Below are 21,645 nucleotides of genomic sequence, written 5' to 3'. Positions count from 1 at the left end.
CTCATCCCAGCACTGAGAGCCCTGAGGGGCCAGGGGACACTGGTTAAAAGAGGCCTCTGAAGGAACCAAACAAGGTAAGAACATACCGCGAGCAAAATACGTCTACTTGGAAGATTTCACTGGAGTCAGACAAGCTGCTGGGCCCATAAAAATCACCTTAATGTACACACCTGATGTCACAGACCCAGAGAAACACAGTACCAGCAGAGTTAGTGGCGGCAGAGTTAGCAGTGATGATGACATCAAGTACGTCTACTACTAACAAGATCATCATGGATTATATCATTTAATCTTTGCAGCACCCTTGTGAGGTATAGTGCCCCACCTTTTACAAAAGAAGAAATGTAGGCTTGAATAAATTTAGGATTTGCCCAAAGCTTTAGGAGAAAAGTCAAAACTCAAATCCAGGTTAGAGGAGTTTTTTTTTTTTAGCACCATTATCTGCTTCCCCAAATTCAAGGTTAAAGGTTGAATATAACTTTTATCTTTATCTGACTACATAAATCATTAGTTAATACTAACTGCCTTGGTGGATCCTCTGGGTTTTATACCACAAGGAAGAATCCACCCAAATGACGTAACTCTTTAAATCTCTCCAAATTAAAATTATTTGCCGAAGCAGATAGTAAGGAAACCATATCATCAGTTCAGTGGAAGCTGTTTGTGTGAAAACAAAACATACAGTCCCTTGTCCTCAAGCTCCAAAAGGAATCATGGGTCTTCGTGTCCCAGCCGTATGACACATCAGTTGTGTAATTTATAACGGGCTCTTCTAAGCAAGTTATGTCCAGATTTTCTGTAGCAAGTACAGACCGGGAGGGGTTCGATGGAATTGGTGTACAGATTTCAAGCTACTTTAGGGAATCCCAAGTGTTTGTAAGCTCAGCGTGAGAGAATTCGTATCGTGTGGCCTGAACTTCAGATACAGTTGATCTGAGTTGGAAATAACTCCCCTCGTAAAGTTATATTTCATTATACTTGGACATTTTCGGGAAAGGCAGCGCTTGTGGCCTCAGTGGAGGAAGGTGCGTGTCCCGCGGTACAAGACCGCTTGAGTCTGTGTGTTGACAACAGCTCCTGGGTCCTTCCTCACCCTCCCGTCCGCACCGGTACTGTGTCTTTGCCTTTCCTGGTGACTGTGGCCTGAAGAGGTCCAGGCTTTGGGGAGACCCCGAGGGCGCCTCCCTGCATCCTGCCGTGGGGTCCCCCTCCGTGTCCCCGCCAGCGTCCTCTCAAGGGGGGGGACTCAGAAGGCGGTTCAGGACCCACAGAACCCCTCTGCTTTGGTCACCTGTTTGGCCACCTGCAGTGGCAGTGGGGGTCAGGGGTCAACTTTACTTTGACTCGAAGCGCTCCCTTCAGCCTGGAGCTATAGAACTCGGGTGAAGAATCAGTCTGCGTCTCATGTCCCCGCCCCGCGTACTCCCTCTCGGTCATCGTCAGGGTTTAGGTGTCCTCCTGCTCGTCCTCCGGGGCCCGGCGAGGAGCGAGCGGAGGAGACCATCTGCTTTGCTGCTCTGCTGGACGCAGGGAGAGATGAGTCCAGATCAGAAGGCGAAGTGGCAGGGCCATTGGTTCCTGTCGCCCGGCCCCTCTAAGTGTTGCTGTGTGTCCCGAGACGGCACTTATCCGATTCCCAGTCGACAAATTTGAGGGAGAAGACAGCGCGTGTAGCCAGATGTTACCATAACTTTATATGGGGTATAATCTCTAGAACTATTGACTCACTGTGTTTTACACCTGAAACTAATATAATATTGTTACGTGAAGGATACTTCAGACAAGATCAGGTGTGTTCAGGGTGGGGTGGCTGTAGACTTTATACTTCAAATAAAAATTTTCTTTAAAGATTATAAAATACAGCTTTTCGTTAGAATTAGGTCCTTATCATGTGACCGTCATGGGTTCAGGCATTAACTGGTTCCGGTTTTAAAAGCTCAAATATTGGGGCTTCCCTGGTGGCGCAGTGGGTGAGAGTCCGCCTGTCGATGCAGGGGACATGGGTTCGTGCCCCGGTCCAGGAAGATCCCACATGCCGCGGAGCGGCTGGGCCTGTGAGCCATGGCCACTGAGCCTGCGCGTCCGGAGCCTGTGCTCCGCAATGGGAGAGGCCGCAACAGTGAGAGGCCCACATACCGCAAAAAAAAAAAAAAAAAAAGCTCAAATATTCTCACTTTATGGGGCCAGGGTGTCCCATAGTCGTCATGCTCCTTGCCCCAGGCATGCTTGTCACGTAACGCTTCTTTTTTCATGCCGGCCGCCCTTTCAGTGTGCGGTTTGGGAAGGGATACCACGAACATTTAATAAACATGTAACTAAAAAGAAGACTGAAATGATCTGGTTTGATTTCAGAGTTAGCTCCACGCAGTAGGTATGTAGCCTTGAAAGTGGCCTCATCCCAAGACGTCCCGGGGGGCGTGTTTCAGAGACAGGCTGGGGGCGCGCTGCTGCGGCGCGCAGGTCTGCGGGGAAGAGCGCCCTGTGGAGACCAGGGCAGCCGTGGCGGTGACGGGGGCGGTGCTGGGGCGCTGGCCGCTAACCGTCGGTCCCCTCTGTCCCCGCAGGGCCGCGTCAGCTGCACGGGACGGCTGATGGTGCAGGCCGTGAACCAGAGAGGCCGCAGCCCCCGCTCGCCCGCCGGCCAGCCTCACGGCAGAAGGTATCTCTCGCGTCCCTTCCCGGGCGCCGCTCCTCACTGTCACTATAACCCAGCGCTGCCAGCATCTCGGGGACACCACAGGAGAGAACGTACTTGGGGGACGGGATGGGGACACAGCAGGAAGCGTGGTGGCGTGTGGCTCCTTTCTAGTTGGGGGCGGGGTGGAGGACGTACCGGCTGGGCCCGGCGCCCTCCGACACGTGCCGCGTGTGGGCGGGCGGCAGCCACGTCACCGCGGACACGCTGGTCGGTGGCACCCAGGCTCTAGCCACGCTTTCCTCACCAGCATCACGTGGGCTGCCCCCTGGGTTTCCTAAGATCGGCTCGTGTGCGAAGGTTCCTTGTCCGGTCGCTTAGGTCACAAGCTTGTCTCAGACCCTAGCCTCGTAGGTCAGACTTGCCCCGTGCCCCCGAGCGAGTGCACGTGAGGATGGGCAGCGGGGCCGTGGTTCTCAGGGACACACGTGGCTACAGATGGGGCCGGTGACTGGGCCATCCGGCCCCTGGGCCTAGCACAAGGGAGGACATGCCAGTGAGGCCACCGGAGGAGCAGGACACGGCAAGCTGCAGCGGGCAGGCCCACGCCCCACGCGGGCTTGTGCCGGCGTTTGGGAGGCAGCTCCGGCCTCAGCACTCGCAGGTCTGATGCAGGCTTCTTGGGGCGGGGCTTGGCGCACGGCATCACCTGCCCCCGCGCCTGTGAGCACAGCACAGCTGCAGCAGGTCCGTTCTCTCCGGCCTCACTCGGGGCCTTCCGTGCATTTCAGCCCTTTGTGGGCCGCTGACTCCCGAAAGGGCATTGTGCTCGTAAATGAGACCTGATGGGTGAAGGCCGGTGATTACTAGCGTATTATACGAATTTTTCATTTGCTTTGCTCCTACTTTTGCTACTGAAGTGTTTCTTAACTTACCTCCCAGTGATCTCCGGCAGGGTTATAACGTTTCCACCCCTCACTCCTAAGTCTTCCCTGCAGTCACTTTAAATCATACTGCTCTTAAAGGCGGCTCTGGTAGCACACTCAAAACCAAGAAAGGTGCACAAAATCTGGGAGATGTGCACAATTTTATGTTAAAGCAAAAGAAAAGAAGAAAAATGACTGCCTGAGGCATATGGTTAACGGATACAGAAGAAAACCTGCCTGAAGTGTGATTTGTTTTCCTGGTTAATATGAAAAGAAATTTTTATTAGAATGATATTCATTCTTTTAATTTCCTGCAAGTTTACAGTCACAGTGGAAGCTGTCCTGATTTCTGTTGAAAAATAGTCGGTAATTAATGAGCAACAGTTGCTGCCGCTTCAAATACAGCTTTAAAAATATTTATTTAGCAAAAAGTAAATAGGTTACTGTTAGTTCCCCATTTCCCCCTTTCACGATTTATGCTAGCTGTAAGGGTTAGGATAGCAGATTATTTGAAGTCTGCAATTAGCAGATTATTAAATGTATAATAAACTTCCGAACGAAACAAGATTTTGTTTTACTAACTTTCTTTATGGTGTGAACCCTGGGATTAGGAGCTAGGGAAGCAGGTAAGGAAATTATATTATTGCCCCATGTGTTACAGAGAAGAGATAGCTAAGAACCTGACAATACCTACTGTCTGTTTATGTATATTACCTATCATTTATGTGTCGTTCTCCTTCCTCCTCCTCCCCCTTCTTTCCATCTGTCTGTATTTATCTATGTGTCATTCTCCCTCCCTCTTTGTCTGCCCCCATCTTTCTTTCCATCTATTTAACTATATTTGAGGCATTCTCCCTCCCCTCCCCCATCTTTCCCTCTGTGTGTATCTGTGTGGCATTCTCCCTCCCTCTCTCTCTGCCCCCATCTTTCTTTCCATCTGTCTATATTGTCTGTCTTTGTGGCGTTCTCCCTCCCCTCCCCCATCTTTCTTTCCATCTGTTGGTTTTCTCTCTCGTCCGAAGGTCTCGTTCGAGATCCAGGGACAGTGCCGACGAAGGTGAACCGATTCAGGAGCGATTCTTCCGACCGCACTTCCTGCAGGCTCCCGGGGACCTGACGGTCCAGGAGGGCAGGCTCTGCAGGATGGACTGTAAGGTGAGGGGCTTGGGTGCCTCCCTTCTCCCTGCAATACCGCTTCCCTTTAGTTCCTTTTGGGGAAATTATGCAAAGTATACATCTTTAAAATGTTTCCTAGCAGAAGAGGAGAGAAAATGAGCGGAACATACTAATTATTTATATATGTTTCAAATCATTCTTTTCCTTGATTTTTAAGTTTTTGTTGAATATGTCCTTTACCGAGAACCCTGTGTACCATACTCCAGAAAGTGAACTGGGAGGTTTTATCTCTGAGTCGCCCTTTTTGTTGAAGTAATGACTGTGTTGAATCTGTTCTCTGTCCTGATCTTACTTATATTTACTCTGTTTTCATACAAATTCTGTATGCACACACCTACTATCTCTGGCCTCCCATTTCCTGTTTCTAAGAGACATCCAAGCAGCACCTTCATTCCATCGACAGTAGGGCTTCGTAACCAGGTCCTGGGGTGAGCAGGTCTCATCAGGTGTGTGGGCCTGAAATTACACGGGAGGTTGTATGTGGTACACCTGCCATCAGCTTCCCAGAGGACCTCGAGGCCAAAAATGTGTAGGAATCACTGGTCTGAAATTTTTTGATTGTTTTGTGTTTTTGCCCCATTATTTATTGACCTTAAATTTAAATTTTAGCTCTGAAATATGAATACGCTTTTAAAAAAGCAATTTGGGCTCTCTCTGCCGGTTGTCTCTGGAATTGCAGAACGCAAGATGTAAGGCACTTAGAGGGTTAACTCTGGGCTTGTAGAAATGTATAAAAAGCTTGTAGAAATGTATAAAATACTTTCCAGCGTAATTTTTCAATATAAATTTATTTTTTGGCTGCGTTGGGTTTTCGTTGCTGTGCATGGGCTTCTCATTGCGGTGGCTTCTCATTTTGGAGCACAGGCCCTAGGCGTGCGGGTTCAGTAGTTGTGGTACGTGGGCTCAGTAGTTGTGGCTCGCGGGCTCTAGAGCGCAGGCTCAGTAGTTGTGGCGCACGGGCTCAGTTGCTCCGTGTCATGTGAGATCTTCCCAGACTAGGGATCAGACCGGTGTCCCTTGCATTGGCAGGTGGGTTCTTAACTACTGCACCACCAGGGAAGTCCCTCCAGCGTAATTTTTTAAATTTTTATTTTATATTGAACTATAGTTGATTAACAGTGTTGTTAGTTTCAGGTGTACAGCAAAGTGATTCAGTTATGCATATGCATGTATCTATTCTTTTTCCAAGTTCTTTTCCCATTTAGGTTATTACAGAGTGTGGAGCAGAGTTCCCTGTGCTCAGTACAGCAGGTCCTTGTTGGTTATCTGTTTCGTAAACAGTAGTGTGTACATGTGAGCCCCAGTCTCCCAATTCATCCCTCCCTGCCCCCACCCTTCCCCCCTGGTAACCATAAGTTCATTCTCTAAGTCTGTGAGCGTGTTTTGTAAATTAGTTCATTTGTATCAGTTTTTAGATTCCACATATGGTCTTTCTCTGTCTGACTTACTTCCCTCAGTATGATCATCTCCAGGTCCATCCATGTTGCTGCAAATGGCATTATTTCATTCTTTTTTATGGCTGAGTAATACTCCATCGTATGTATGTGCCACATCTTCTTTATCCATTCATCTGTTAAGGGACACTTAGGTTGCTTCCATGTCCTGGCTATTGTAAATAGAGCTGCAGTGAACGTTGTGGTACATGACTCTTTGAATTATGGTCTTCTCAGGGTATATGCCCAGTAGTGGGGTTGCTGGGTCATATGGTAGGTCTATTTTTAGTTTTTTAAGGAACCTCCATACTGTTCTCCATAGTGGCTGTATCAATTTACATTCCCACCAGCAGTGCAAGAGTGTTCCCTTTTCTCCACCCCCTCTCCAGCATTTATTGTTTGTAGACTTTTTGATGATGGCCCTTCTGACTGGTGTGAGGTGATACCTCACTGTAGTTGTGATTATGCATTTCTCTAGTAATCAGCAGTGTTGAGCATCTTTTCGTGTGCCTGTGTATGTCTCCTTTGGAAAAATGTCTGTTTAGGGCTTTGGCCCATTTTTTGATTGGGTGGTTGTTTGATGTTTGTTTTTTGGTTTTTTTTGTTATTGAGCCATGTGAGCTACTTGTACATTTTGGAGATTAATTCCTTGTCAGCTGCAGTGTTTGCAACAATTCTTTTTACAGTATAAGTATACAGATTGAGTTTATATATATACAGCGTGTATATATTTATACGTGTGTATTTATTTGGGGTCTGTAACTGAGAATTCATACAGACCACCCGTAAAATGACATTTGAGTCCACAGGGGAAATTTTCTTTTAGAAAATTAGATGATACCAAGGGATTACTATTAATTTTAATTTTAGGTATAAAAAGGGAACTGTGACTCTGTAAGAAAAATCTGTTCTTTTAGAACGATACTTCATAAAGTCTCAAGTATAAAGTTTGGGGTCTATTTTTAAAATATGAAAAATTAGAAAAGAGAGCGAATCTAGGTGATGGCTACACGGAGATTCACAATATTATCGGCTCTACTTTTGATCGCATTTAAGAAAGAAATCATAGCACTTAATTTTTCTGCGAGTGACACAGCTGTCCTTGAAATGCCTGCCTTTAAAAGAATATTGGAAACAAAAGGTAATCTGTTGATTTTACTGTTATGATCAGACCAGGAGAAATGTGGAAAATCTTTTCCAGTGTATTTACGCTTTAAGAGGGAAAAAAGAATCATGGGAACAGGCCAGTCGCTAAGGCAGCTGCTGGGCCCCCGACTCGCTCCCCGGACACTGACTGCCCCGGCCGGCTCTCAGCCTCCGGGAGTAAACGCCTCTGCTTCCCCCCGTTCCCACGGCAGCCAGAGCCGCCCACCTGTCCAGGCTGGGGCCCGCTTACAGTGACCCAGTTCCTGAGGTCAGGCTCGCCTTGCTGGGCCTCAGAGGGAGAGGACTCGGCCTTCCCCTCTGCCCGGCCGCGCAGCTCTGGCCCAGGTGGGCCCAGAGTGCGTGCGGCGTCTCCCTCCTAAACCTGCTGCGGCCTCGCCGGTACCTGACCGGCCAGGAGGGCCAGGTGTGCAGCCCCGGGCGGGAAAGCCCACTCCCTTCCTCCGTGCACCTGAGCTGGCCCGACAGGTAGAGCGGGCGTGGAGCGCCGGGGCGGCAGGTGGACGGATGGGAGGCTGCAGAGCCTGGCCCGCTTTTAGCCAGTGATTTGTTTTCTGTAAATCCCTAGGCCTTTGCTGTGTGTGTTTGTTGGGGGTGAGGCATCTTGGGGGCAGTATACGTGAGCGTCACACAGCACGAGTGCAATTTGTGAGTTCTCTGGCTGATTTTGGCAGAGCTGATTCTCAGAAGAATTGCTTTACAGTCCCACTGACATCTTTCCGTATGTGATTTCCCACTGGTACATTTGGGGTAGGGGTGAAAGGGCCTTCCTTACTGGTGCTTTTCTTCCCGTTCAGAATGCAGGGCCCTAGAGTAAAGAGCTGACAGACAGTGGCCACCCCTCCCCTCACTGAACACCATACTATTAGCCATTAAACGTGCTTTTGTCTGATCTCTGGTCAGCACGACTGTCATGGTCTGGAGAGTGGTTTTTCTGTTTTTTTTTTTTTTTTAACGTTTCTATTGTGAGGCTTATTTGTTGAGATGGCTTTCTGGGTAATTTCGTATGGCTCCTATTACTTTCAAGGATTATAAAATAATAACAGCCCTGTGTCTTAATGGCTGCATTAACTAATGTCTCCGCAGCTACAGCAGCCTTGATGAGAGGCTTTGTCGTGAACCGTGTGAGCTGAGTGTGAGTCCTTGTCATGGTTGGACATCTTTTTTCCAAAGGGCTCAGAGCCCTGGGCTGACATCACCCTCAGCATCTATAACCTGGGTGAGGAAAGACGATGGCGAATGTTTTTAGTCCCCATCTCACTTTTCTCTGGGTTGCTCTATAAGAAATGTTTAGAAGTGAGCCCGTGTGTGCCGAGAAACTATTCAAAGATTTTAAGCAAAAGAGAAATGTGGGCTTCCCTGGTGGTGGTGCAGTGGTTAAGAATCCGCCCACCAATGCAGGGGACACGGGTTCGAGCCCTGGTCCGGGAAGATCCCACATGCCACGGAGCAACTAAGCCCGTGCACCACAACTACTGAGCCTGTGCTCTAGAGCCCACGAGCCATAACTACTGAGCCCACGTGCCACAACTACTGAAGCGCATGCGCCTAGAGCCCGTGCTCCGCAACAAGAGAAGCCATTGCACTGAGAAGCCCGCGCACCGCAACAAAGACCCAACGCAGCCAAAAGTAAATAAATAAGTGAGTAAGAAACGTGACCTGATGCTAAGAGCCTCATGTCCTGAAGGAGGAGTCTGTGCCGGTGTCTTAGGTGTTCGTGACTTCGCTCTGTTTCTGTAGCAGAGGAATTCATTCGCATTTCTTCCCGGTTTAGGTCAGTGGGCTGCCAACCCCCGATCTCAGCTGGCTGCTGGACGGCAAGCCCATCCGCCAGGACAGCACCCACAAGATGCTGGTGCGAGAGAACGGGGTGCACTCTCTGATCATTGAGCCCGTCACGGCCCGGGACGCCGGTGTCTACACGTGCATGGCCACCAACCGGGCTGGACACAACTCCTTCAGCCTGGAACTCGTGGTCGCAGGTAAGTCCCGGGAACCTCTCCCAGGGTGAGCGTCAGATGTAGAAGCAAACTAACCCATGTGGAAAGTACATCAAACCGCTGAAAAAAATAGACCATTATCATCAACGTGTTAAGACCTGGCAAGTCAGAAACATCACTTTTTCTTCGCTGTAGCCATAGTTATTTTTCTTCCCTTCCCCCGTCAGCCTGGCAGCCAGAGAAGAGGGTTTGAGCAGTTTTTCTGGGCCATTCCCCTTCTCCTGGGCCCCCAGGAACCAGACGAGGTGGGAGAATGTGCTCACGTGGCAAGTTCTGCACGTAGACCTAGCTTTTGAAGCCATGTGCAGTGATTTCAGAATTCAAAACTTTGAAACACTGTCATCTACCCCGCACGTCATGGACAGATTCAACTCAGGCTTGCTTTTCAATTGACTATATATCTTTACGAAATTCACCTACCAGAATAAAGTTCTGCCCTCAGGTATGGGAAATGAGTTTATGGAAAGGTTCGGTGTCCGCAGGAGCTGAGCCTGAGTTGAGAGCCTGTTCTCGGTGCTCATCTGAAAACAGCAGAACAGCGTTTATTTCTCACCACTGCACGCAAAGCGCTCACTTGGTCCCCACGGCAGCCCCATGAGGCAGCCAGCCAGTGGGAATTAGGAGAGAGGAAGTGACTTTCCCAGGGGCCAGGCTGCGGTGCCCCTCTGGTGCCGGGAGCCTTCGAGCTCCTGGGGGAGACAGCAGCAGCGGGGACGCAGCGGGCGGCCCGGCTACAGTCCGGGCTGGGGATTCTCGTGACAACAAACACCCAGACGTGTTCACACAAAAACATGGGCAGCGTGCAGCCTGTGTGTCAGACCCGCTTCAGTTTCACTCCTTCCTCCAGCCCGCCCGCCTCAAAACTCAACTGTTGGGGTCCCCCCGCCCGAGGTGCCCCCGTCGGCACTTCCGGGGGAAGTCGGGGCTCGGCTCCCAGCCCAGCCCTCGTTTTCCGGCTGTGTCCTCTGGCAGGCCCGCCTCTGCAGCTGAGCGTCCCCGAAAGGAAAAGGGGGGCCGTGATGCTCAGAGTTGAAGGACTAAGTCGTGGCACAAGGACGAAATCCTGTGGAGCTCTGCGTGCCCACGCGCCTGCCTAGCCAAGCTCCAGAGGTAGCTGTGAGACTACTGTGGAGGGTGGCTGCGACCCAAGGCCCGTCTTACACATTTATGCTCTTTTGAAAACTGGGACCCAAGGAAGAGCACCGAGTGAGGTCTCTTCCCAGAGTAGCCCAGGTCAAGTGACCACAGAAGGTCCAATAAAAATTAACCCTCTACGTAATTCAAGGTCATAGAGGGCCGTAGGTTTTTAAAAATCTCAGGTAGAACGTTCACCTTTGCTTTGCTATTATTTGTCACAGAGGAGGGAGTGCAGAAGGCCGCACTCAGACTCATTGTTGGCAGCTAGGATGATGGTAGCTAAGGCTTCCTCTTCCTCTGGGACTGTTGCCACCGCAGATCCAAGGGAACACTGAGAGTGTTACTAACAGTTCTGATTTGTCCAGACTGGGTAATAGTCGTCGTTTTCATAGCTTTCTTCAAAGAAATACAAATTGGAACTTGTGTAGAATGCACGTTCCTAGTGTTGAGGTAACTAGTTAAAGCTGCCTCTCCTCGTTTGCCCCTTTGTAGCCTGTGGTATGTCTCTCTTAAGCCAGGACCTAGAAATCTCAGAGTGTCTCGGCCAGCAGGGTGGGAATCTAAGGGATCAGCGCCGCTAGGTGGCAGCGGTGGGCTGAGGCAGGGACCCTCATCAGTCACCAGCCTGACGGAGGTCCCCCGAGAGCACGCAGGCAGGCGCTCTGGGGAGCAGGTGCGGGCCTGTCGGACTTGTACTGATTGAGGAGAGAAAGGCGTGGAATGAAGGGTAGGAACCCCTCTTGGTGGAGGAGGGGTAACTTGGAGAGAGGACCAGCATCCTGCCACCGGAAGGGGACAACGACGTCAGCCAAGTTGAGCGGTATTGCTGAAAGCACCTCCGTTCTTCTGTGGTACCTTTTGCGCCCGTCACGGGTAGGTAATCCGTCTCGTGTCTTTGCAGCTAAGGAAGCGCACAAGCCCCCCGTGTTCCTCGAGAAGCTGCAGAACACGGGGGTGGCGGACGGGTACCCGGTGCGGCTGGAATGCCGGGTGTCCGGGGTGCCGCCGCCGCAGATATTTTGGAAGAAGGAAAACGAGTCGCTCACTCACAGCACGGACCGCGTGAGGTGAGAGCCCACGGGGCCGCCCCCCACCCGCGGGGGGTCCCGATGGTCCCAAAGGAAGGTGCACAGCACGCGCCTGTGGGCGCAGCCCCCGGGCCAGCCCCCGCCCCCGCGCCTGCGCTTTGCGGAGGCTGCCCCGCCTGTGTGGTGCGGCGGCTCCCCGCCTAACGCAGGCAGTGCTTTGCGGGGGCAGATGCTCCCCCTGGGAATTAAGTGCTCGGCTTCCTTCAGCCTCCCGGCCTCTCCGCTCTCTCATTAGCTGTCACGGGCTGGCGGCCTCTGCAGAATTAGGAGGACCCTGTTATCCGCTGCTTGCACAGTTCTGTTGCTCATGAGCTAATGAGAAGCGATGCTTCGTGTCCTGAAACATTTCGAGCCCTATGACCGTGTCTGTCTCTTGCAGCCTGCACCAGGACAACTACGGCTACGTGTGTCTACTCATCCAGGGAGCCACCAAGGACGACGCTGGCTGGTACACGGTGTCGGCCAAGAACGAGGCCGGGATCGTGTCCTGCACGGCCCGGCTGGACGTCTACAGTGAGTACCCCTCCCTCTCGCCTCGATGCATTATTGGTTCCTTCAGTTACGACAAGGCGGGCGTCAGCACACCTAGTCACGTTACTCTGATCGGATCAACAACTCTAGCGCTTCATTTGCCAGAAATTTCACACTGCTCTTTCTCTTTCTATTTATAGTTTCTCAACATTAATAGTGAACCTCGCCAGAAGAACAGTGCCCAAGTATCACTCAGGAACTTTGCGTTTTTAGCAAAACGTGCATGTGGATTTCTCTGGTGTCGGCTACCCAGCTGTGGCTTTCTTACCCAGCACCCTTAGGGGTTAACACCAGGCAAAGGCATAAGCACAGATTTTTCACATTTTGTGACTGCCTTGTGCAAATGACTGCCTTTTAACATTTCTCCCTAAGCTGTGATCCTGTCACAGCATCTTAATTCACTCTGAACGTGTGGCCCGTGGAACCCGGAATGCATCCTTTCTGTGGCTCAGTGCTTTGTGTTAACATATCTTAAGCAGTTCAGCAGTCGGTTTGTGAGTGTTTGTGTACGTGTATTTGTGTACATGCATCCCAGGTTGAAAGAAGAAAGTTCTTACTAAGTTTACAAACTAGCCCAGTAGCATTATGTGATCTAGTGACAAGAACACCACTAGGAAAAATTCAGAACTGGTTTCACACATAAGAAAGGACTGGCCTCAACCTTCCCTATCGCCCGGTTCCTTTCAAACAATTTGTGTTAGAACACCCATCCAGAATACCTGATGACTGCCATTACTGTGGCATTTACACATTTTGAGCTTTGAAGTTTTTTTCGAAGTGAGAATCAGGAAGTGTAGCCGCCATTTCAGAGGACTCCCCGAGCTGCATGCAGTGAGCACTGACTATCAAGATAAACCACACGCTGTCTCTGTTCCCGAGCTGCTGTAGGCCCACCGCCCTGTGTAGGCAGTAAATCTGCAACATGTGAGGAGACGGCAGAACCACCCGTACACTTTAGGACTTCTACCATGGACGTGTTCGGTCTTTTGCAAAGAACGCGTGCCTGGTACACAGCCAGAGCCCTGCTGCCTGGTTACAGATTCTGAGTTCCGTGTTGTGTCTTGCAGCCCAGTGGCAGCAGCCCCCGCCGAGCACCAAGCCGAAGCGGGTGCGGCCCTCGGCCAGCCGCTACGCCGCGCTCTCGGACCAGGGACTCGACATCAGGGCTGCGTTCCAGCCCGAGGCCAGCCCGTCCCACCTGATGCTGAGCCCCGGCCTGGTGGAGAGCGAGGACCTGTGAGCTGGCGCTCTCCGCGGAGCCCAGACACTGAAACCACTGCTGCCTTGACCCACACCCTCCTCTGTCACGGGACGTAAAAGGCAGAAACATACCTTTGGCTCTAAGAAACAAAAGGACACCAAAATCCTACTTTTCTTCCTGGTAAAGCAGACGTAGAGGCTGCGTACGCGATGCTGATTGATAGGAATGCACACCTTGCACGGAGAATTCACATTCATCAGCCAATTTTAAACTTTGGGAAGTGCTGCAGTTCAGGGGGTCTGAAATGCCAAAGTGCTAACGGAAAAAAGGTGACCACGACCTGTGTTGTCCCGAGTGTCTTCTAACTAGGTCAAGACCCTCGTTCTTAACCTTTTTTTCTTTACGTGTAGTATTTTCTTTTCTTGTTACCTTGGTAGGGCGCTTACCTACAAACCATATTAAAAGAATGCGAAGTACTCTGAATAAAGAAGAGGCATATTGCAGTCCATTCCACGAAGGGCATCCCAACCACCCAAGTGACCGAGGTGTGTAGTATCTGGAGGAGACGGGTCTGGAAGGGGCGGAGAGGAGAGGGAAAGGAAGCACGACCAGACAGACTGCGCTCACTTAGGTGAAAGCGGCGGAGCACGAGACGGCAAAGGCCAGGCTTTTCTTTGCTTTTCTTCACACTTAACCTAAAATAGAAGCGACAAGACACCGCCATTCCCAAGTCGGGAACTCGAGGGTCAGCCGGAGGGAACCTCGTGCTCGGGACACTGCAGTGTCGGAGCTGGCGCCGCAGCGGGAGGTTGAGGTGCACACTGCAAGTTGAATATGGGCTGAGCTGCGAGATTGTCATGGATCAGAGACAGCCTGTGGGCGCTAGTCTACTTGGGGAGACAAAGACGGGGGTGCCAGCATGCATTTTCTCCATGGCACCGCCATACGGTGGGTGGAAACTATTCACTTCCCTGCTGCCACGAGACCTTTTGCCTTAAGAAGGTGCTGGGTTCCAAGTAGTTTGTAAAGGCATCTCGGCAAAGACTGCATTCTGAATGCCTGTGATTCTGCATCAACTAGATGGAGTGGATTCTGACCAGACTTGACGGTTTTAAGTCAGAACCAATAAACTTTAAAAAGGAGAAAAAAGCAAATTTGGGCTGATATTATAAAACCTGAGTCTTTAATGGTACTTTCCTACGAAGAGAACACACACTGTATGCCTTATGCAAAACACATTTCTCTCTCGTTATTTATAATACAAATGTTGAACTCTCTTAGCTCAGTTACTCCATTCAATACGTAGTATTTTTTAAGTACTTTTGTATCTGTGTGCCACCGTGTATATCCCATCGCACTGCTTCACATGGACAGCTTTCTACTTCCTTGTAAGAGCACCAACCAAGCGAGCTTTAAATGCCAGGCTGGAGCTCCGGTGCCCACGTTCGGAGCAGAGTGGCACACGTGTCTCTGACCACACGTACGTGCATTGCTGATGTCGGATTTCAGACACCGTGCGAAGTCTCTCCTGGACCTTTCTATAGTGTAGAATTATGACTTAACATCATCTCTTACTTGCCAAATTTTTCTGAATGTGACTTCTTGCTGATTTGCTGGGTTTGGGATTAAGTAGCATTACTTTGCCACCTTTCGTGTATTTATAAAGAAACAAGTACGATCTTACCACTCTGGATTGTTGTGGATTTAACATCAATAAATATTTAACAAATAATAGTTGCAATTTTGTGAAGCAAATACTCAGTCGTTTTCATTTTCTATTGCTTGCTGTAATAAACTGGTACAGACTAGAACCACTGTGTCTGCTGCAGGTGCATTCTCACCCGAGCGCAAGCGCCTGGGACAGAACTGGGCTCCTTGTGGCCGTAGGACGGGGTCCCACGTGGTCTGTCAGCGGGGGCACTGGGCTGCTACCGGCCGCGTCACCCCCCCTACCTCACCAAAACCGGCAGTGAGAATCTCCCTGGGGACAAATCCCTCTCACGCTTTGACTGTGGTCAGGGAGAGTCCCGTGCCTTTTAAGGGACCATCTGATCTGGGATCTGCGTGTGGGTGAGAGAGAAGGGGGGTGCACCCCAGGGTGGGGGACGCTGGCAGCCGGCTCAGAACCCTGCCTGCCTCAGCAGTTTACCAGACACGTGCCCGTGAGTAACTGGATCCTGTGATCCCCCGGGAAAGCGTCCTGCAGCCACACACCATAGCCGCTCTCTTAGGGATTAAGTATACGGGGTTCTGGCTCAAGAGGTCCTCCCCCAGACACACCAGATCCGCTACTACATACAGACCCATTTCCTCCGAAAGAAACCTCAGGTGAATGAGAACAGACCCACGTCACAACAGGAGGGGCTGAGGCACAGCCTCACTGTGACCCCCACTGCCCGGCACGGTGACCCACAGTGAGGAGGGAACTCAACCCCAAGCTTTCCCCGGGGAGTGAAGGGTTTGAACCCCTCACCAGGACCCCACCTTTTAAGGCCTGCCTCTGAGACCAGCCCCCAAGACGTGTAGCTTGGAAAGCCAACGGGGCTTCTGTCCATGAGACAAGGCTGTGGGGCACTGGGAGATGCTTCTTCCAGGGCTGCATGGACTGGGCCAGCACAGAGGCCGCCGACTGAAAAGCGCCCAGACCCTCTGTGAAAGAGGCTTCTTTGCTTACGTTCAGCCTGAGGGACAGACATCTAGCTGGACACGTGTCAGGCCAACCCGAGTGCTCTCCAGAAACCCCCAAGGGCAGGCGCTGTCCTCACGCCATCCCTCTGCCTCCAGATTGCCACTAGCTCCCGTAAAGGGGCCCGTGCACTGGCCTGGGGCCCAGGGGACACCTGAATGGCCTAGCTCTGCCGGCCAGGGGGGCTTACATTTGCGAGTCCCATAAGTCTATAACAGAGAAACAGTTCTTACCCTGCTATCCCCCGGGGCAGAGCACACAGGCAGCACACTGAAGCACCCCACTCTCTCTGTGACACAGGGCAGTGGTCTTCACAGCTATGGCATAAGGGGCAGGCTTCTAATTAAACACACACCTAGGGGCCGACTGCAACCCTCTCCAGAGGGGGGCCCTGTCCCAGTTCACCTGTGTCTCGAAGCAAGGAGTGGGTACATGAGTAGCAACCAGGTGTGGCTGCCACCCACTGTGATTTTAAATCTTCCCGACAAAAGTCCAGGACCATAAGGCTTCCCAGGTGAATTCAATCAAACATTTAGAGAAGAGCTAACACCCATCCTCAAACTCTTCCCAAAAATTGCAGAGGAAGGAACACTCCCAAGCTCATTCTACAAGGCCACCATCATCACCCTGATACCAAAACCAGACAGAGATATCACAAAAAAAGGAAATTACAGGCCAATATCACCGATGAACATAGAGGCAAAAACCCTCAACAAAATACTAGCAAACAGAATCCAACAGCACATTAGAAGGATCATTCACCATGATCAAGTGGGATTCATCCCAGGGATGCAAGCGTTCTTCAATATACGCAAATCAATCAATGTGACACACCATATTAACAAATCGAAAAACAAAGAGCATCATCTCGACAGTCCTCGCGGAGAGTCGCCGCAGTTTCTTGCTTCAACAGTGCTTGGACGCAACCCGGCGCTCGTCCCCCGCTCCGGCCGGCCGCTCAGAGCCAGCCCTCGCCGCCACCTCACAGCGCCCTCCGACCGCCCCAAGGTCCCCGCCGCCGTTACAGCGCCGCGCAGCCACCGCCACCGTTTCACCTCAGCCGCCGGCCACGACGACCGCGTCCCCCTCGCAGGTGCGCCAGAACTACCACCAGGGCTCGGAGGCCGCCATCAACCGTCAGATCAACCCGGAGCTCTACGCCGCCTACGTCTACCTGTCCGTGTCGTACTATTTTGACCACGATGATGAGGCTTTGAAGAACTTTGCCAAATACTTTCTTCACCAGTCTCGTGAGGAGAGGGAACATGCTGAGAATCTGATGAAGCTGCAGAACCAACGGGGTGGCCGAATCTTCCTTCGGGATATCAAGAAACCAGACCGTGATGACTGGGAGAATGGGCTGAATGCAATGGAATGTGCGCTACACTGGGAAAAAAGTGTGACTCAGTCACTACTGGAACTGCACCAGCTGGCCACGGAGAAAAATGACCCCCATTTGTGTGATTTCATTGAGACTCATTATCTGAATGAACAGGTGAAATCCATTAAAGAATTGGGTGACCACGCAACCAACTTGCGCACGATGGGGGCCCCCGAATCTGGCATGGCACAGTATCTCTTGGACAAGCACACCCTGGGAAATAGTGATAATGAGAGCTAAGCCTTAGGCTGGCTTCCCGTAGCCACAGGGGGTGACTTCCCTGGTCACCAAGGCAGTGCATGCATGTTTGGGTTACATTTACCTTTTCTGTAAGTTGTACCAAAACATCTACAAGTCCTTTCCTTAGTACCATTCCTTCAAATAAAGTAATTTGGTACCCCCCCCCCAAAAAAAAGCATCATCTCAATAGACACAGAAAAGGCTTTTGACAAAATTCAACAGCCACTTATGATAAAAACTCTCCAGAAAGTGGGCATAGAGGGAACCTACCTCAACATAGTAAAGGTCATATATGACAATCCCACAGCCAACATCATTCTCAATGGTGAAAAACTGAAAGCATTTCCTCTACGATCAGGAACGAGACAAGGATGTCCACTCTCACCACTATTATTCAACATAGTTTTGGAAGTCCTAGCCATGGCAATTAGAAGAAAAAGAAATAAAAGGAATACAAATTGGAAAAGAAGTACTAAAACTGTCACTGTTTGCAGGTGACATGATACTACACGTAGAAAATCCTAAATATATTACCAGAAAACTACTGGAGCTCATCAGTGAATTTGGTAAAGTTGCAGGATACAAAAATAATACACAGAAATCTCTTGCATTCCTGTACACTAACAACAAAAGATCAGAAGGAGAAATTAAGGGAAAAATCCCACTGACCATCACAACAAAAAGAATCAAATACCTAAGAATAAACCTACCTAAGAAAGCAAAAGACCTGTACTCAGAAAACTACAAGACACTGATGAAAGAAATCAGAGACAACACAAACAAATGGAGAGATATACCACATTTTTGGATTGGAAGAATCAATATTATGAAAGTGACTATACTACCCAAAGCAATCTACAGATTCAATGCAATCCCTATGATATTTCTTAAAGAATTAGAACAAAAATATTTTATAATTTCTATGGAGACAGAGAAGACCTCAAATAGCCAAAGGAATCTTGAGAAAAAAAAACAGAGCTGGAGGAATCAGACTATACCTGACTTTGTACTACAAATCTCAAGTAATCAGAACAGTATGGTACTGTCACAAAGACTGAAATACAGATCAGTGGAACAGGATAGAAAGTCCAGTGATATACCCACATACATATGGTCAATCAATCTATGATGAACAAGGCAAGAATATACAATTGGGAAAACACAGTCTCTTCAATAAGCGGTGCTGGGAAAAGTGGACAGCTACATGTAAAAGAATGAAATTACAACACTCCCTAACACCATACACAAAAATAAACTCAAAATGGATTAAAGATATAAATGTAAGGCCAGACATTATAAAACTCTTAGGAAAAAACATAGGCAGAACACTCTTTAACATAAAACACAGCAAGATCTTTTTTTTTTTTTTGCGGTACGCGGGCCTCTCACTGTTGTGGCCTCTCCCGTTGCGGAGCACAGGCTCCGGACGCGCAGGCTCAGCGGCCATGGCTCACGGGCCCAGCCGCTCTGCGACATGTGGGATCCTCCCAGACCAGGGCATGAACCCATGTCCCCTGCATCGGCAGGCGGACTCAACCACTGTGCCACCAGGGAAGCCCCAGCAAGATCTTTTTTGATCCACTTCCTAGAGTACTGAAAATAAAAACAACAATAAACAAATGGAACCTAATTAAACTTAAAAACTATTGCATAGCAAAGGAAACGATAAACAAAACGAAAAGACAACCTATGGACTGGGAGAAAATATTTGCCAACAATGCAACCAACAAGGGATTAATCTCCAAAATACACAAACTTATGCAGCTCAATATCAAAAAATCAAACAACCCAATCAAAAAATGGACAGAAGACCTGAATAGACATTTCTCCAAAGAGACATACAGATAGCCAAGAGGTACATGAAAAGATGATCAAAATCACTAATTATTAGAGAAATGCAAATCAAAACTACAATGAGGTATTCCCTCATACTGGTCAGAGTGGCCAGCATCAAAAAATCTACAAACAATAAATGCTGGAGTAGGTATGGAGAAAAGGGAACCCTCCTATGCTGTTGGTGGGAATGTGAATTGGTGCAGCCACTATGGAGAACAGTATAGAGGTTCCTTAAAAAACTAAAAAGAGAACTACCGTATGACCCAGCAATCCCACTCCTGGGCATATACCTGGAGAAAACCATAATTCAGAATGATACATGCACCCCAATGTTCACTGTAGCACTGTTTACAATAGTCAAGACATGGAAGCAACCTAAATGCCCACTGACAGATGAATGGATAAAGATGTGGTGTTTATATGTGTGTGTATGTGTATATACACACATACACTGGAATGTTAGCCATAAAAAAGAACAAAATAATGCCATTCGCAGCAACATGAGTGGACCTAGAGATTGTCATACTGTGTGAAGTCAGACACAGAAAGACAAATATCCTATGATATTGTTTATATGTGGAATCTTAAAAACAAATTACAAATGAACTCATTTACAAAACAGAAATAGGGTCACGGATGTAGAAAACAAACTTATGGTTACCAGGGGATGGGAGGGGGCAGGGATAAATTAGGATATTGGGATTGACATATACACACTACTGTATATAAAATGACTAGTAAAGACCTACTGTACAGCACAGGGACCTCTACTCAACACTCTGTAATGACCTATATGGGAAAAGAATCTAAAAATACGAAGAGTGGATATATGTATAAGTGATTCACTTTGCTCTACACCGGAAACTTACACAACATTGTAAATCAACTATACTCCAATAAAATTTTTTTTTAAACTACATACAGAACTATCATACACTCTAGCTAACTCACTCCTGGGCATATATCTGGAGAAAACCATAATTCGGAAAGACACATGAACCCAATGTTCATTGCAGCACTATTTACAACAGCCAGGACATGGAAGCAACCTAAGTGTCCATCGACAGATGAATGGATAAAGACGGTGTGGCAAATATATACAATGGAATATTACTCAGCCATAAAGAAGAATGAAATAATGCCATTTGAGACAACATGGGTGGACCTAGAGACGGTCATAGTGCATGCAGTCAGCCAGACAGAGAGAGACAAACACCGTATGATGTCTCTTGGGCATACAGGCTGTGATCACTCAGGGCTCAGGTTACCGGAGTGCAGACAGGTAGAAGAGACTCAGGGAAGAAAGAAGTTTGGGGAGAACTCTGGACAGTAAGGCACAGAGAGGAGCACAGCCTGCCCTCCAGAATACCACTGGTTTTACACACTCCAGGTTCACAACCACCCGCTCTGTTTTCCAGATGCCAGCATTCACGGAGGCCTACAGCTTGAAGACCAAGAGTCAAGCAAAATATTTCTCTGCCCAGAGTCCTGCCTCTGGTGAGAGAAAATGCAGTCAGAGCACAGACAGCCTGCCAGGTTGTCTGGCCACTGTGCCCCTCGATCTGTCTGTAACTTCCGGATAGGATATAGTTAGCCAACCTGTGTCCCTCCGAGAAGGGAGCCAACTGGGCCAGTCACAGGCGCACAGCAACCAACCCCTCCTGTCCAGGCACCTCCCTAAGGTTAGAGCAACCCCATCTCACATTCTGGAGGTCCAAACTGGGAGCTGCATGTGCACGATGCCGGTGCTCTGTCACCCTCTAGTGGCTGTCCTCTCTAACTGCAGTTTTGAACCCTTCCTCCTGCCCCCCCGCTCCCCAGCTGGCTGCACTGGCCTTGGGCACCTTCCAGCCTGATTACATTCCCCTTCTTTTTGTAATCACAATAAAGTCACCTACAGAGTTTCAGGATCTCTCCAGAAGGAAGATCTTTTTTTTTTTTTTTAAACATCTTTATTGGGGTATAATTGCTTTACAGTGGTGTGTTAGTTTCTGCTTTATAACAAAGTGAATCAGTTATACATATACATATGTTCCCATATGTCTTCTCTCTTGCATCTCCCTCCCTCCCACTCTCCCTATCCCACCCCTCCAGGCTGTCACAAAGCACCGAGCTAATATCCCTGTGCCTTGCGGCTGCTTCCGCCTACCTATCTACCTTACTACGTTTGTTAGTGTGTATATGTCCATGACTCTCTCTCGCCCTGTCAAA

At 49.3% G+C, this 21,645-nt stretch overlaps 1 protein-coding gene and 1 pseudogene across 1 annotated transcript in view; both read left to right on the top strand.

Moving 5' to 3' along the window:
* The window catches only part of PALLD (palladin, cytoskeletal associated protein), a 385,145-nt gene extending 370,043 nt beyond the window's left edge, over positions 1–15,102 (top strand). Inside the window, 6 exon segments of the mRNA XM_032634913.1 lie at positions 2,565–2,659; positions 4,584–4,716; positions 9,109–9,316; positions 11,373–11,538; positions 11,939–12,072; positions 13,158–15,102. Coding sequence (XP_032490804.1) covers positions 2,565–2,659; positions 4,584–4,716; positions 9,109–9,316; positions 11,373–11,538; positions 11,939–12,072; positions 13,158–13,330 — 909 coding nt within the window. The 3' untranslated portion in view covers positions 13,331–15,102.
* On the top strand, positions 14,211–17,618 carry LOC116755064 (annotated as a pseudogene).
* The last annotated feature ends 4,027 nt before the right edge of the window (positions 17,619–21,645 follow it).

The sequence above is a fragment of the Phocoena sinus genome, chromosome 6 (genome assembly GCF_008692025.1).
Source record: "Phocoena sinus isolate mPhoSin1 chromosome 6, mPhoSin1.pri, whole genome shotgun sequence".
Taxonomy (NCBI): domain Eukaryota; kingdom Metazoa; phylum Chordata; class Mammalia; order Artiodactyla; family Phocoenidae; genus Phocoena; species Phocoena sinus.
This window is presented reverse-complemented; position numbering and strand designations above follow the sequence as displayed.